Below are 18,076 nucleotides of genomic sequence, written 5' to 3' on the forward strand. Positions count from 1 at the left end.
GCTCTTTGGCGTTGTTGTCATTGAGAGTAAGATAAGATTGTTGTTATGGCATCATCCAACCAGATTCTCTTTTACCATCCTATATTCTGTTTCCCATTAATAGGCCAAAAATTTGTCAATGTTGTCAGTGACGTTGTTGGTTGGGTTGGAGGAAAACTTAGCTGCAGATCATGAGTGTCAAGGGAAATGAACAGGGGATTAGACATGCAGCCTTGAGGTGCCCTTGTGTGGATGGTTAGTGATGAAGAGATGTTGTTGCCAATCCGCTCTGATTGGGATCTTGCCATTCAGGAATTTGGGGATCATTTTGCAGAGGGACAGACAGTGCCCCAGCTTCTTCTGTTTGACAGTATGATTTTTACCTTCACTTCAAATAATTCTTACTTTTGGCTTTAGTGTCAAAAGTGTCAGTGCAGTGTCAGGAATACTTCTGATCATACGTCGTTCATTCCCACTGAAAATTATGTATATTCAGTTTAACTGAGCATGGGTGTATATTTAGCAAATCTTGGAAATACCATATGAGTTGGCAGATTCAAATGAACCAAATTAATTTCCGAATTCCTACTGTTTCATCTTGTATCCATGTGTGCGAGTTCTTAAGCAACACATGGATGAAGGAAAAGTTTCTTTACTTTAAATTTGTTGTAAACAGCACCATGAGGCATGCCATGAGGCTGCAAGTCTCCATTACAGATCCAGCATTCTGTGTGTCCTGCTCTGAGTCAGCCCCTAGTGGCAGCCAAGTATAATCAAATGGTAAGACATTGTTAGTTGCATTGCAACCATGATCACTATCCCTTTCTTAAAGCAAAAGTACTTTACTTTTACTTTTAACTTCATTTTCTTTGTATAATTCTGTAATTTTAACTTTAACACCAAGAACTTACATTTTCGTTATTATCAACTTTGTTAATATTTTTTAAACTTGTTTTGTGTGTCACATTTACCTACACTAAAACTTTAAGAGCAAAAAAGATAGCACTACTTCATTCTATAACAAGAGTCTTTAAATTTGCTCTATGAATCTCTTAGGAGGAATCACATGTCTTGATGATCTCCTGATTGATTGTCCTTGAATCTGAGTTGTTGCCTCAGATGATGTCTTCTCAGATGTGTATTAAGATTGTTCAACAGAATCCGTCTTTCCATCTACTGTGGCTGGTCCCATTTGAAGATCTCGACAATTTATTCACAGAACAGCAACTTCATCTGTCTGAATGGTGTATGATCTTAGTTGGACTTCACTAAGGACAGTTCCTTTCTGAGTCCATAAGATTGTTTTGTCTCAGGCTTACTTAGTCACCAGTGTCGGTTTCCGATAGGTTTTTTGTTCCTCTGTCAAAGTCATACTTTTGCTTTTCTTTCTGTTGTTCTTTGAATTTCCTCACTTTCTCCCCCTCTTTTGTTTTTAGGAGGTTCCCCTGAATGGGTAGGTTTGAACTTAGCATACATCCCATCTGGAGTTGTGCTGGTGACATACCACATTCGAGCAGTGTTGTGTGGTATACTAGCATGCTCTGGTAGAAGTCCGTTCCACTGTCTTTTCCCTTGTACTTCAGTCTTTTCACTGTCTGCACTGATTTTGCCACTAGACCATTAGACTGTAGAAAATGAGGACTTGGCATGGTGTGTATAAAATCCACTCTTTGGCAAACTTTCGGAACTTTGAATTACAAAACTGGGGTCCATTGTCTGTGAAGACCTCACTTGCCACACCACGTCTGGAGAATATGGCTTTCATATCTGTTACTACAGCATCTGCAGTGGTGGTGCTCAGTCTACACACCTCTGGATACAGAGACTAATAGTCTGTGACCACCGGATAGTCTTTCCCTTGACCCTCAAATAGGTCAGCGCCTACCTTCTGGTAAGGTCTGCCTGGTGCTGCGTGTGGCTTTAGTGGTTCTGCAAGATTGTTTGCTTGATATTTCCAGCATATTGTACAGTTTGAGACTTCATTTGTTATATCATTGTTGATCCTTGACCTGTACATCACCTTTCTCATGCTTTTCAATTCCAAGATGTCCTCCATGGATCCTTTTTAGCATCTCTTTTCTTTGGGATAAGGATTTTGCTTCCTTTGTAGATGATGTCTTCAACCACCGATAGTTCTGCCCTGCATTCCAGTACTCTGAAACGTCAGGTGAGCAGTCCTGCTTTATGTTGGGCCACCAATCCAAGATGTTTTTTTCTCAGTTATATTAGTGTTTCATCTTTGTTTGTCTCTGACTTTATGAACTCCATTGTTGCATCTGATATGGGCCAGTGCACTTGTGATCATGTCCACAAATGCATTCACATCTTCATCCATTTTGGTGTTTGCGGGCTCGCTCGTGTCAACAGCTCTAGACAACGTGTCTGCTGTGTACATTAGCTTACCCTGAGTGTACGCCACTGTGATAGTACAGATCTATCACCAATGTACATAGTGTATATAGTTACTGTATCTAGACTGTGCTTACAGTGATTGGCTGAGAGCTAAGCCACACCTATTGTCTGGGCCTTAAAGGGTTGTGTCCCTAGCCAGGTCGGATCATTCCGGACTGGTCGGCCACCTGTGAAGAGCTCCGGTCTTTTGCTAATAAAAGCCTTGGTTTGGATCAACAAGTCTTTGGTTCTTTCGACGAGCTCTACAGCCACACTTAGTGTATAGCATTGCAGCCTAATCATCATTCTTTGTATTCTAAGTGGACATTATACTCTTTCATGAGTTTATCATAGACTGTCTCTCCTTCGCTTTCCACAAAGAGGGCTCTTTTTATTGGGTTCAGTTTCTCACAGGCTGTTAAACCTAGTATGACCTGTACATCCTTTGGTACCATGATGAATGCTAGCATGTGCTCTTTGTCCTTGTGTTTCACTTTGACCATGCATTCTCCTTGCACTGGTATATCAGTACCTGAATTTCCTGTCACCTTTATTTTTGTTCCATACGTCTTTGGTCTGGATCTAATCTTCTTAAAATCAGTCTCTGATATTACATTAATTTGTGCTCCAGTACCTATTAAACTGAAATGTATTTACTTTTAATTTCAAAATCCAGACTCAATTTTCTTTCTTGTTTTCAGTCACAACATCTACTGCATGAACCTTGCTTTTTTGCACTTGGTTCCTACATCAATGGGCATTACAGATGTTTTTGTGGCACATATTGCATGTTTTAACATATGTTGGATACTTTTTTGGTAGATGTTGTGCACCGCATGGATGACATGGCTTTCGATTGTCCTTTTCATTTTTGTTCGCTGGCCACGCCTCTCTTTACACTTTGGTGCTTTTTGTTAAATCGTTTATGTCTGATCTTGTTCACTGCATCCACGTTGCCGCTAGTTTCACTGAATAGCTCTTTTGCCTGCATTTTTACAATTTCTGTAGCCCTACAGAGTGCTATGGACTTTTCCAGGCCTAGATTTTGCTCTCTTAGCAGTCTTTCCCTTAGACTATTGTCTGGAATATCACACACAAGTCGATCTTTTATCAGTGAGTCAGTCCACCAAATTCACATGTTTTGCTTCTGTTTCTCAATTCAGTCACATACTGATCAATACTTTCTTCCATTTTCTGTACACATGTGAAAAATATGTGCCTCTCAAACATCACGTTACATTTAGGTATGCAGTATGCCTCAAACTGTTCCATTATTTTTTCCAATTTCATTTTGTCTCCTTCTGTAGCAAATGTGAAATTATTTTACACCCCCAAGGCTTCATCACCCATGAAATGATAAAACACTGATGCTTTCACTTTATCACTTATCTTGTCAGCTCCGACTGCTACTAAATACGATCCAAATTGCAGTTTGAATCTGTTCCAATTTTCAGCCATATTACATGTCAGCTGAAGATTCGCTGGTGGATGTAATCCTTCCATTTTCCCACTATGTTCGCTTCCCTTCACTGATCAGTTACTGTCTTTGGATTTTACCTTTTAAAATATTTCCTTCTAATTTCCTTAATCCCACTTCTGACACCATGTTTTATCTTATATTCATATGTGTGAGTTCTTAAGACAACACATGGATGAAAGAAAAGTTTATTTACTTTAAAGTTGTTGTAAACAGCACCATGAAGCAGGCCATGAGGCTGCAAGCCTCCATTATAGATTCAGCATACTGTGTGTCCTGCTCTGTGTCTGGCCCTGCTGGCAGCCAAGTATAATCAAACAGTAAGGCATTGCTAGCGGCATTGCAACCATGATCACTATCATTACACCTACTCTACCATTTTACCCCTTCCCACTTCACAAAGTTAATTGGAAATTATTTTCCACTTGCTGGCAGACTTCAATCATTATCTGCTGGAAGATTACAAAATGGGACTAGCTTAGGTAAGAAACTTGACAAGCATGAGTGAGTTGAGGTGAAAAGCCTGTTTTTACACTATATAATGTAATTCCATGGCTCTTTGACTCTAACCTTGTCCCTCAAACTGATGTTTAAGATCCACGCAACAATGAGTTCCAGGAGGACTCCGCTGGTTAGGCAGCATCTGTGGAGGGAAATGGAGAGTCGGCATTTTGGATCAAAATCCTTCATCAAGAGATCTGACGTAGTGAGAAATTTTCATCCCTTTTAGTTACAAAATCTATTAATACCTGTTCCCAGTATTCAAACATAAGGAATGACTCCTTGACTTAAATATAAGGAAAAGGGGTAAAGGAGTCTCCATGCAGATTTATGATTAACTGAATGAAATTTTTAACAGGAGAAAGGGAGAAAATTGAGGAGGTTGTCCCACAAAGTTGATTTATTTTGAAATGAGATATATTAATACTTAACTACAAAAATAAATTTATTATTTTTAGACACATTAATTTGATTTGTCATTTGTTTAATATTGCTTTATCAGTCATATTGTTATGAGTCCAGAGGTCCCCAAAACTCAGCCACAATAGAAATTCACCAAGACAAAAGGTTACTTAAACAAAATTTGCTTTTTAATATCTTTAAACATGAAAACAGGATCAAACTTTAACTTATTACTATTAACTTAACCTGGTTTAGAAGGGGGTTAAGTTCATATGTATGTATTAAGTATGTAAGTTCAGAAAAGTTATTTGATTCACAGTCCCATCTCTCTTCTCACTCCTCCAAATTCACCGGTATCAGACAATTCTTAAACTGTGCGCAGAATTTAACATTTATGAATTCCACCAGGCGTTGGTGCTTGAAAGGTAAATGGTTATTATTCAGGAAGGTTCTTGTCATTTTTCAGAGAGAGATTTGTTGCTCATTGGACACCCATAACTGATTCCTTCTGATCAGCCACTTCAGTACCTTGCCGAAGAAACTTGCCCCATCAGGGTTTTCCTGATGATAACCTCTTTCTTTCAGGTTCCAACACAGTTCATTTTTGTTTTCCTTATTTCAAGTAAAACCTTATGCAGCCAGCCATCTCCTCTTGTATGGACCACAAGGGCCATGACCAGGCTGAACTAAGAATTCACAAGCCATCTTCAAAATGGTTTTTTTTCCACAAGCTTGCCAGCTTGTCCTGTTTCAGTCTCAGCTGCTGCTGCTGAACTGTAGAACTGAAACTGAATTCTCTCCCTCTCTCTCTCTCTCTTTCTCTCTCTCTCTTACACACACACACACACACACACACACACACACACACACAGAAAACCACATGACCCTCTTCGAATAGTAAACTGCACTTAGACTGCAGCATCGGGCCTAATCTTTTGAGTTTGTTCATCTGTTGCTTTCCAAAACAATAATCCATTATTCCACAGCATGTCCAATTAACACCTACTTGTGAAGCCCTGATAGGCATTCTTCAAAGAATTTGCAAAGGCACCAGGAGCCTGGACTGTCTGGCAAGAGTAGAGCTCTGGCATTTTAAATGAGATCTGTTTTGAAGTGTTTGTATGTGACCTCCTCTTAAAAAAAAAACCTGCCACAATTTACACAATTTATCTCCTTTAAAACATATCTACATATGATATAAAATATAACATAATCTGTCACAATATAAATCAAGCCAAAAGACATTAAACAAATTATCACAATCAGCGCAGGCGAAGCTAAGATCAATGTGGATATTAATTTTAATTAATTTGAACAAGAGTTATTGATTTACAATTCAATTATAAGGCACAGAAGTGAAATAAGATCCCCCTGAGTGCAATTTAAGATTTCTGCAATCAACTTGTCTATTTAATGAATTAAAAAAATAATTTTAGAGCCAATCTTAATAAATACACAAACTGTGTTTTGCAAATAAACTCCTGAGTTTGCCCATTGGTTAGAATCTTGGGTGTCTTAAAATTAATCTCTCGGGTCCTAATTCAAGTGGGACCACTTCATTTCTCTTGCTCTCACTTTTTAATGCCCCATTAAGATGAAGCATTATCACTTGACCCTTACTTTGAATATGGTTATGACCGACTTTGGTGCAAAGATCTTAATGACATCTGGAAATTCCCTGATGTATGATTTTCATACTCCTTTGTACCATGCAGCCTTCAGTTAATTTTCTTACGTAATGTTACTTGAAATTAATTGTTTTTCTTATGGTTTCACAATTCTGGGCAGAAATATTGTACTGTATATCAGAATCCAATTTAGTCACTTGTTCACTCAAACTCAAGTGCTTTAAGAGAAATGTCAATTCTTCCTCCAATACTATCAAATCAACATCTTTGGAGAAATGCCTTCTCATTTTTGTTTCCACAATCTTTCTGATGTGACGTGCCCATCTCAGCTTTCTACTCTAGAAACTATAATATATGTTTTAGCAGTAAGAAAGTCTGCAGATGCTGGGGTCGAGAGCAATGCACAAACCTGCAGGAGTCCCTCAGTCACACAACATTCATATTCAATAGAGTTTCTCCAGCACATTTGTGTGTTGCATATTATAGTAGCCATTTTACCCCTTCAAGATGTGCAAGAGAGCTTCGTGCATCAGCTTTTGTTTTACACCATTTCTTTCTTTGACAGGTCCGAGAAGTAACCAACAAAATCCTACGTACAGCCAATAAGACTGAAATGGCAGAAGATAATCTATATTCCCACATTCTTGTTGAGTGGGGCCAGTATATTGACCATGATTTTGCATTCACACCTCAGAGCACAAGCCAAGCTGCTTTCCAGGGAGGAGCAGACTGCAAGCTCATATGCCAGAACCTGAATCCATGTTTTCCAATTAAGGTACTTCTTCTTTGGCTTGGCTTCGCGGACGAAGATTTATGGAGGGGGTAAAAAGTCCACGTCAGCTGCAGGCTCGTTTGTGGCTGACAAGTCCGATGCGGGACAGGCAGACACGGCTGCAGCGGTTGCAGGGGAAAATTGGTTGGTTGGGGTTGGGTGTTGGGTTTTTCCTCCTTTGCCTTTTGTCAGTGAGGTGGGCTCTGCGGTCTTCTTCAAAGGAGGTTGCTGCCCGCCAAACTGTGAGGCGCCAAGGTGCACGGTTTGAGGCGAGATCAGCCACTGGCGGTGGTCAATGTGGCAGGCACCAAGAGATTTCTTTAGCCAGTCCTTGTACCTTTTCTTTGGTGCACCTCTGTCACGGTGGCCAGTGGAGAGCTCGCCATATAACACGATCTTGGGAAGGCGATGGTCCTCCATTCTGGAGACGTGACCCATCCAGCGCAGCTGGATCTTCAGCAGCGTGGACTCGATGCTGTCGACCTCTGCCATCTCGAGTACTTCGACGTTAGGGATGAAAGCGCTCCAATGGATGTTGAGGATGGAGTGGAGGCAACGCTGGTGGAAGCGTTCTAGGAGCCGTAGGTGGTGCCGGTAGAGGACCCATGATTCGGAGCCGAACAGGAGTGTGGGTATGACAACGGCTCTGTATACGCTTATCTTTGTGAGATTTTTCAGTTGGTTGTTTTTCCAGACTCTTTTGTACTACTACTGGAAATTACCAGAATTTAAACAACGACATGAGGTTCAGATTTTCTGATTAATTTCAGGGCTTGGGAGAAAATGAATTGATTACCATTTTTTAATGCTTTCTCAATCACTCTTGGCTCATAGATTTTATTTCCCTTATTGGTGTGAAAGTGAATTTTACTTTGTCATTTCAAACCTTCCCTCCTCCCAGCGAACCCCCTCCTTCACCAACTTTCTTTTTATCTTGCATTGTGGTACAAAAAGCTGGTCGGTTTTTCACATCATAAAAATTCTAGGACTCTATTTTAAGGAACCACGTGTTCAAATGAATATTTTAATTAAATGTTGTTTCCTATATGTGCAAAGCAATAATTAGTTTTTAAAAATCTTGAACTGCCTTCTAAGACATCTTTAGTTTCTGCAATTGCTGCTTCGATAAGGAGATTGCTGGTAATGTGCACAAACTTGTTAAGGTGATGGTAACTGTAAAAGAAGACCTAGTGATAGTAGATTCAGAGCAAAGTTTGTTGTTAAAAATATGACATCTGATAAGTGGGAGTCTTTTGAAAAAGTGAGCAAGGGTTTATGGACAAGATGTTCTGGTAAAGGTATAAGCAAGGATGACAAAATTTGGGTTCCTTGACTGGCAAAAGTGATTGAAGATTTGATCAAGAATGAATGGAAACATTTGGCAGATATGGACAATTACAATCAAACAAGTCTTTTGTAGAATATAAAGGATGTAATAGAGAAGTAAGAAATGAAGAGGGTGAAAGTAAGTTATGAACTCTCATTTACAGGCAAAGGATAATCCTAAGTATATTCAGGCCATGAGGTAACTGGGGAAAGAATGGGGTCCCTTACAGAGCAACCGGGCCTGGGGATGTAAGTGAGATCTGAAATGAAAACGTCATCCATATTCATCAATGAGAAGGAAGTGGAATGTAATGCATCCCGAGGAGGGACACATTGATTGTTTTGACCAAGAGTGGAGGTGTTCTACATCTTCGAACATATAAGGGCAGATAATTCCACAACAAGCGGAGGTATGATCTATCCCAGAATGCTATGGGAAATTAGAGAGGAAGTTCCTGACACGCATTTTTGCATCTTTGTCAGCTATAGGCTATAGGTAAGGTACCAGAAAAATGGAGGATGACTAATTATGTTACCTTATTTATGAACCGTGACAGTGAGAGACCAGGAAACTCCAGGCTGAAGAACCTTGCGTCTGTGGTCAGGAAATTAATGGAGAACACTGTAAGGAATATGTTTATTCAGAAAGGAAGGGTTTGATTAGGGATAATGAGCATGGCTTTGTGTGGGGAAAAATCCTGTCTCACTTGACTGAGCTTTTTGAGGAGACGGATGAAGGCAGAGCAGCCGATGTTGTCTAAATGGATTTTATATGACAAAGTCCCACAAGCTTAAGGCACACAGGGTTCAAAGCTAGCTGTTAATTAAATATAGAATTGGCTTTGTGATAGGGAGCAGAGAATAATAGCGGAAGGGTGTTTTTTTCTGTGACTAGTGGTGTATCACAGGTATCAGTGCTGGGACATTTGCTGTCTATGATTATATTAACAACTTAGATATGAATGTGGAAGATGTGATTACTAATTTTTTCCAATAGTTAGGCTATCAAAAACACAAACCCATAGATTTAAGGTGAAAGGAAGGAATTTTAAAGAAGAATTGAGGAGATCATTTTTATTACACAGTGCTGTTGATAGAGGAGGTGGGGGAGTCAAATGAAATTACTTCTCCTTAAGAGGCAATTGTACAGACACCTAACTGGGCAAAGCAAAGAAGAATATAGATTTCATGTGGGCAAATAAGAGTAGTGAAAAGGCTGGCATGGATATGGCGGGTTGAAGGACCTTTCTTGTGTTATATAACCATGCGATTCTTTGACCACAGTAAGGGTTGTTAAGATTTCTTTGGTGTACTGATTGCAAGAGGCCCTGCTACTTTAAAACCACACTTTATTTTAATATTGATCAAACAGGTACCTGAAAGTGATCCTCGTTCCAGAATCAATGAGTGCATCACATTTTATCGTTCATCTCCCTCATGTGGAGCAGCTGATCAAGGAACTGACCTTGAAACACTGTCAATCCTGAACTCTCGACAACAGATTAATGCCGTAACTTCTTTTATTGATGCCTCAACTGTCTATGGAAGCACTTCCATTCAAGAAAGAAAGTTAAGGGACTATGCAAGTAAGGAGGGCCTCCTTCGTATGAACACAAAATACAAAGATGGGGAACATGAACTTCTGCCATTTGTGGAGCAAGAACCATCATCATGTGCTCAAGAGCCCAATGCGACACAAAATGAAAGGGTAGAATGTTTTCTCGCAGGAGAAAGCAGGGCAAATGAAGTTCTTACTCTTGCTTCAATGCACACATTGTGGTTGCGTGAGCATAATCGTTTAGCAAAGACTTTGCACAAAATAAACCCTCATTGGAATTCAGAAACCATCTACCATGAAGCGCGAAAGATTATTGGCGCCTTGCATCAGGTAAGTTGGTTCAATATTCCAAAGTTGGTACAGACAGAGTCTTTGTAAAGTATGAGCCCTCAGATTCTACAATTTTGAACAAGATTCAAGGTTCAAGTTAAGCCAATGCCAGCTGTTAGGGGAAGATCTAGCAAAGCCAAAATGGTGGGGACAAATGATTGGAGAGGATTCTTGGGGACAGGATTTGTGAGCCTTGAGAGAAACATAGAATCCTTAGGGGCTTTGTGAAGGGCATGCCTCACGAGCCTAATTGCATTTTAAAGGAGGTGATGAAGTGAATGTGCTGTGAATCGATTTTAGCCATAGAATCCATAGCAACCTTGCTGTGTGGATTTGGAATTGGCTTTCCAACATAAGGCAGAAGGTAGTAGTCGGTGGAATGTATTCTGACTTAAGGACGGTGACTAGTAGTGTTCTGCAGGGTTCTGTTCAGGGAATCCTGCTTCGTGATTTTTATAAATGACTTGGATGAAGAACTGGAGGGGTGGAACAAAAAGTTTGCAGATGACATGAATGTTGGAGGTGTTGTGGAGAATACAGACAGTTGTTCTTACAACAGGATATAGTCAGGATGCATAGTTTGACAGAGAAGTTGCAGATGGAGTTCAATCTGGATAAGTGTGAGGTAATGCATTTTGGAAGGTTGGACCAAGTTGGAATACATTGTTAATGACAGGATTCTTAATAATGTGGAGGATCAGAGGGATTTTGAGGTACAAATCCATAATCTCTCAAGGATCACTGTTCATATTCATAGGGTGTATGAGAAAGTGTATGGAGTGCTGGCCTTCAATAGTTCAATAGTTCTAGAAAAAAACTCAGGTTAGACCACACAAAGAATTGTTTTCAGCTTTGTTCACCTCATTGTAGCCTTAGATAGGGTTCAGAGAAGATTTACCAAGATGTTTCCTGGATTGGACAAAATGTCTTATGAAGCAAGGTTAACCATGCTATGGCCTTTCTCTTGGGAGTGCTGAAGGATGAGAGGTGATTTATCAAGGAATATAATATAAGAGGCAGAGATAAGGGTGGACAGCTAACACCTTTATCCCCAGGGCAATAATAGCAATACCCAAAGACACTGGATCAAAGTTTAGAGAAGACATCTATTCTAAGAGTGAGAAAGAGGGTGGGGGGATGTGCCTGGGCTGCATTGGCGGAGCCGGAGGTCAGTACAATGGGGATATTCAAAATGCTCTTAGATAAACACACGAGTGTAAGAAAAATAGAGGATTAAGGGCCATGAGGTAGGGAAGGATTAGATTGGCGTGGAGTAGTTTATTGATATCGGCACAACATTGTAGGCTGAAGAGCTTGTACTGTACTAAACAGCTGTAGATTCTAATTTCTATTTGTGTATAATTGAATAAATTGGGAGTCTCTGTGAATCCTCTTTGAAAGATGATCCAACAATTTGCAACATATTAGTAAACATAAAATATTTGCTGATACAGTAATGGGGCAGATGCCCTCACACTGAAGGAAGTCCTGCTCTGCCGCAAGGTGGACAAGTACAAGGGTATTGCCTTCTGCTTTCATTAAGCTCCAGGGAAAGTGACTCACCTTATTTAATTTTGTCTTCAAAAATCTAGATTTTTTCTAGATCTTACGAAATGACGATCCTCATTGTGGCCTGTTTGCCATTTAATGTTGCCGCTTGCAAAAGAAAATCGCAGAGTAGAGGTATATTAGCAGTAGCTCTCAACTTTAGCCTTGGTATCTGTTGTAATGATATACAGTGTATCAAGGTGATGGAGAAACACAACAATTGCAGATGCTGGAATCTTGAGTGAACAGAGAGCCATAAGGAGGCACTTCATAAGTCTGGCAGCATCTGTGGAGAGAAATTTTCAGTCTTGATAAAGGGTCCCGACCCACTGACTGACCATTTCTTTCCATGGCTGCTGTCTGACCCACAGCTTCTCTTTGTTCACTTGTACACTTGTGGTGCACTTGGTTGTTTAATGTATTCTTGCTCTTGTATGCACCACAGTTAAGAGCCATTATAGATTTCTACTCTTCCACATGAACGAAAAGGATGGAGCTAATTTTATACAATTTTTCCTCTATACTATCAATGCACTTGTATTCAAGAAATCTTGATTATTTAAATATTTCTCACCGAATAATGAGCTGGGAACTGATGCTGCAGCTGTTTAAAGGATTGGTAAAGTCAGGTTTGGAGTATTGTGTTCAGTTCTGGTCTCCAAATTATAGAAAGGATATAGATAAGGTGAAGAGGGTGCAGAGAAGATTTACAAGGATGTTGCCTGGCTTACAGCATCTAGAGTATGGAGAAAGATTAAGGAGACTGGGACTTTATTCATTGGAATGTAGATGGCTGAGAGGGGATTTGATAGAGGTATTTAAAATTATGAAGGAAATAGATAGACTAGACATAAATAGACTCTTTCCCCTGAGGGCAGGGGAAGTTGGTACAAGAGTCCATAAGTTAAGGGTAAGGGGGAAAAACCTTAGGAGAAATGTTAGAGGATGCTTTTTCACTCAGGATGGCAGAATGGAATGATCTTTCAGAAGATATAGTTGTGGCAGGGTCCCTTCTGTCATTTAAGAGAAGGTTGGATGCATATGTGGATGTGAGGGGGTTGTAGGGTTATGGGCGGAGAGCGGGAGGGGGAAGCGAGTGGAGTTGTTCAAGTGAACTGGCATGGATTCAAAGGGCCGACATGGCTTGTTTCTGCACTGTAAATGGTTATATGGTAAATGTTCTTTGCTATCACTATTTGCTCAGCTAATTAAGACTTGATATCTTGCTATCCACCAGTTAATGAAGTATTGCTATAACCATTATATTAAATCTATTCAGTCTCAGCATGTAGAAATTAGAAATGAGCAGTTTTCTTTTTTAGGATTCCTGGTATTCATTTTCATTGCAATCAATGTTCGACTTTTTAGTCAAAGGTTGCAATAAACATCGAGTGACCAAAGGCAAGATTGTCATCTTGCTAATGTTGAGTTATTATATTGTATATTATCGAATTTTTAGTTCTTATCAGACAATGAATAAAAAGCAGCTGTATATTAGACAGTGAATTAACTATCCAATTGTTGAAAAGATGAAAAGATACCCCATTAAATTCAAAATAAGTAAAAGCAGTTTCAAAGGAGCTAATTTCTAGCATGTATGAACTGACTTAAAAGGATATAAATACAGGTGTATCAGGAGTGAGAGAATACAAACAAAATCAGGGAACCAACAGTTATATTTGAGCAATGCATTTATACCTGAAATATTCCAGGGTGCTTAATGGGGAAAAAATAAGCAATATAGACTTCAATTCAGTGAAGAGATGTTTGAGATAGTAGCTGAAGGCTAATCTAAAAGGGTTTTTTACATTAGAAAAATTGTCCTTCAGCAACATCTGGTTAAGGGCATGGATCTCCGTTCTCAGGCTAGATACATTCTTAAGTGATGATCCCTTCAATATCTTCTCCCACCTGGTCCTTGTGGGTATTCGTGATAGCTCCCTTGCTAATGTTCAATCCATTTTTCACAAATCAAGAGAAATGTTGGGCATCGAGCTGTACTCACAAATGAAAGGTTGTCAACATTCTTTTTACAGATGTGGCTTGACCTGCTGATTTTTTTTTCCCCCCAGTCTTTTCTATGTTTATCTCACTGAGAGTAATTTTTGATTGCAGGGAATGCAATGAAATGATCGATGTTCAAGTTGGAAAAGTGCCCATAAGTAGTGAAAGAGGCTAAAGATTAATCTAATGGCAATGTACAAGGTAACAAGAGGCATTGATAGGATTGATAGCCTTTATCCCATGGTAGCCATATCAAAAACAACAGGGCACAAGTTTAAGATGAGAGGAAGGTGTTTTAAGGGGAAATGTGAAGCAAGTTATTTAATTCAGAGCATGATTGATAATGGAAACGAGTTGCCAGAGGAAGTCGTACTATCAGATATGACCATTTTTAATAGATATTTGGACAGACACTTAATGAGGCATTAAGGACACCATCTTAATATGTGCAAATGGGGTCAGTACAGAGGGGAATGGCTCCATCTCTATGATCTATGTATTCTATGACTCTTGTCTATCCAGTAATAAAAAGTCCAATTCCAGACTGACATTTTAACCCTTCTAATTCAAAAATGATCTACATATAAAGTGATAATATCATTGCTCTAACAGTTATTCATAGAAGGATTTTGCTGTATTTTGCTTAGATTATTACAATGAGAGACTATATTCCTAAAATCTTTGGTTCTCAAGCATTTGATCGGTTTATTGGAAAATATAAAGGCTACGATGAAACAGTGAATCCCACATTGTCCAACGTGTTCATGACGGCAGCATTCCGCTTTGGTCATGCAACCATCACCCCCAGGATACAAAGACTTGATGAAAATTACAAGGAGCATCCCACTTATCCAAGCATAAATCTCCACGAGACCTTCTTCAGTCCTTGGCGAATCATCAGAGAAGGTGAATGTCAGCTTTTTTTTTATATACTTTATTTAAGATCTAATAACATGAATAAAAAAGAAAGTTACAGTAAAAAGATTAAACATAAGATAATAAAAATTACAATACTACATCGGCAGAGTAAATAAACTAAACAACCCCAAATTAGTACACAACATTCTTTGGCTTGGCTTCGCGGATGAAGATTTATGGAGGGGGTAAATGTCCACGTCAGCTGCAGGCTCAATTGTGGCTGACAAGTCCAATGCGGGACAGGCAGACACGGTTGCAGCGGTTGCAGGGGAAAATTGGTTGGTTGGGGTTGGGTGTTGGGTTTTTCCTCCTTTGTCTTTTGTCAGTGAGGTGGGCTCTGCGGTCTTCTTCAAAGGAGGTTGCTGCCCGCCGAACTGTGAGGCGCCAAGATGCATGGTTGGAGGCGATATCAGCCCACTGGCGATGGTCAATGAGGCAGGCACCAAGAGATTTCTTTAGGCAGTTATTGTACCTCTTCTTTGGTGCACCTCTGTCACAGTGGCCAGTGGAGAGCTCGCCATATAACACGATCTTGGGAAGGCGATGGTCCTCCATTCTGGAGACGTGACCCACCCAGCGCAGCTGGATGTTCAGCAGCGTGGACTCGATGCTGTCGGCCTCTGCCATCTCGAGTACTTTGATGTTAGGGATGAAGGTGCTCTAATGAATGTTGAGGATGGAGCGGAGACAACGCTGGTGGAAGCGTTCTAGGAGGTGATGCGGTAGAGAACTCATGATTCGGAGCCGAACAGGAGTGTGGGTATGACAACAGCTCTGTATACGCTTATCTTTGTGAGGTTTTTCAGTTGGTTGTTTTTCCAGACTCTTTTGTGTAGTCTTCCAAAGGCGCTATTTGCCTTGGCGAGTCTGTTGTCTATCTCGTTGTCGATCCTTGCATCCGATGAAATGGTGCAGCCAAGATAGGTAAACTGGTTGACCGTTTTGAGTTTTGTGTGCCCGATGGAGATGTGGGGGGGATGGTAGTCATGGTGGGGAGCTGGCTGATGGAAGACCTCCGTTTTCTTCAGGCTGACTTCCAGGCCAAACATTTTGGCAGTTTCCGCAAAACAGGAAGTCAAGCACTGAAGAGCTGGCTCTGAATGGGCAACTAAAGCGGCATCGTCTGCAAAGAGTAGTTCACGGACAAGTTTCTCTTGTGTCTTGGTGTGAGCTTGCAGGCGCCTCAGATTGAAGAGACTGCCATCCGTACGGTACCGGATGTAAACAGCGTCTTCATTGTTGAGGTCTTTCATGGTTCAGCATCATGCTGAAGAAGATTGAAAAGAGGGTTGGTTTCGAGAACACAGCCTTGCTTCACGCCATTGTTAATGGAGAAGGGTTCAGAGAGCTCTTTGCTGTATCTGACCCGACCTTGTTGGTTTTCGTGCAGTTGGATAACCATGTTGAGGAACTTTGGGGGGCATCCGATGCGCTCTAGTATTTGCCAAAGCCCTTTCCTGCTCACGGTGTCAAAGGCTTTGGTGAGGTCAACAAAGGTGATGTAGAGTCCTTTGTTTTGTTCTCTGCACTTTTCTTGGAGCTGTCTGAGGGCAAAGACCATGTCAGTAGTTCCTCTGTTTGCGCGAAAGCCGCACTGTGATTCTGGGAGAATATTCTCGGCGACACTAGGTATTATTCTATTTAGGAGAATCCTAGCGAAGATTTTGCCTGCAATGGAGAGCAGTGTGATTCCCCTGTAGTTTGAGCAGTCAGATTTCTCGCCTTTGATTTTGTACAGGGTGATGATGATGGCATCACGAAGGTCCTGAGGCAGTTTTCGTTGGTCCCAACAAAGCTTGAAAAACTCATGCAGTTTGACATGCAGAGTTTTGCCGCCAGCCTTCCAGACCTCTGGGGGGATTCCATCCATACATGCTGCTTTGCCACTTTTCAGTTGTTCAATTGCCTTATATGTCTCATCCTGGGTGAGGACCTCATCCAGCTCTAGCCTTAGGGGCTGTTGAGGGAGCTGGAGCAGGGCGGAATCTTGGACTGAGCGGATGGCGCTGAAAAGAGATTGGAAGTGTTCTGACTATCGGTTGAGGATGGAGATCTTGTCGCTGAGGAGGACTTTGCCGTCTGAGCTGCGCAGCGGGCTTTGGACTTGGGGTGAGGGGCCGTACACAGCCTTTAGGACCTCGTAGAAATCACTGAAATCGCCAATGTCCGCGCTGAGCTGGGTTCGCTTGGCGAGGCTAGTCCACCACTCATTTTGGATCTCCCGGAGTTTGTGCTGAAGATGGCTGCATGCGTGACGGAAGGCTTGTTTCTTCTCTGGACAGGACGGCTTTGTAAGGTGAGCCTGGTGGGCAGCTCGCTTCTTCGCCAGCAGCTCCTGGATTTCCTGGCTGTTATCGTCGAACCAGTCCTTGTTTTTCCTGGAGGAGAAGCCCAGTACCTCTTCAGTGGATTGCAGTATGGTAGTCTTCAGCTGATCCCAAAGGGTTTCAGGGGACGAGTCCGTGAGGTGGATTGCATTGTCGAGCTTTGCTTTGAGGTTTGCCTGGAAGTTTCCTCTCACTTCGTCTGACTGCAGGTTTCCAACATTGAACCTCTTTCTGCGGGCTTTACTGTTCCTGGGCTTTGGCTTGAAGAGAACGTTGAGCTTGCAGCGAACCAGCCAGTGCTCAGTGTGACATTCCGCGCTGGGCATGACCCTGGTGTGGAGCACATCTCGTTTTCTCTTTCTCGCACCAGGACATAGTCCAGTAGGTGCCAGTGTTTGGATTGGGGATGCATCCAGGTAGTCTTCAGGCTGTCCCTCTGCTGAAAAAGGGTGTTTGTAATGACAAGCCGCTGTTCTGCGCAAAGCTCCAACAGGAGGCGCCCATTGTAGTTGCACTTGCCGACACCATGCTTGCCAAGGATTCCTGGCCAGGTTTCTGAGTCTTTGCTGACGCGAGCGTTGAAGTCGCCAAGGATGACAACCTTGTCGGCTGTAGGGGTGCGTTGAATGAGGTTGCGCAGGTCAATGTAGAACTTGTCCTGAGGCAGGTGGAGGTCCTGGTCCGGGCAGAGAGTTTGAGGCAGCATCCCCAGTCTGGGCACAGGGAAAGCAGCGGCAGCCCCGGGCCCGGTCCGGGCAGAGTGTAGGCGGTGGCGGCCCCGATCCTGGCAGTATGGACCGACCTAAGAGGGGAGGCAGACCCCTCCAGCCCGGGTAATAAAACTGTATAGGAGAAGGCCACTCCGATATAAAACCTACGACCCAAGGACCTCGCTGCCATGTCCCAGCTTGCTTG

The 18,076-nt window shown here is 41.6% G+C and overlaps 1 protein-coding gene across 6 annotated transcripts in view; it reads left to right on the forward strand.

Moving 5' to 3' along the window:
- tpo (thyroid peroxidase) overlaps window positions 1–18,076 on the forward strand; it is a 108,818-nt gene that overhangs the window by 16,179 nt on the left and 74,563 nt on the right. For 5 of the 6 annotated variants that reach the window (XM_069886183.1, XM_069886182.1, XM_069886180.1 and 2 more), the window contains exons 4-6: window positions 6,944–7,153; window positions 9,849–10,364; window positions 14,564–14,822. In XM_069886183.1, the coding sequence (XP_069742284.1) occupies window positions 6,944–7,153; window positions 9,849–10,364; window positions 14,564–14,822 (985 nt within the window). The remainder of the gene's footprint in view (window positions 1–6,943; window positions 7,154–9,848; window positions 10,365–14,563; window positions 14,823–18,076) is intronic. The other variant, XM_069886184.1, reaches the window with a different exon arrangement.

The sequence above is a fragment of the Narcine bancroftii genome, chromosome 6 (genome assembly GCF_036971445.1).
Source record: "Narcine bancroftii isolate sNarBan1 chromosome 6, sNarBan1.hap1, whole genome shotgun sequence".
NCBI lineage: Eukaryota > Metazoa > Chordata > Chondrichthyes > Torpediniformes > Narcinidae > Narcine > Narcine bancroftii.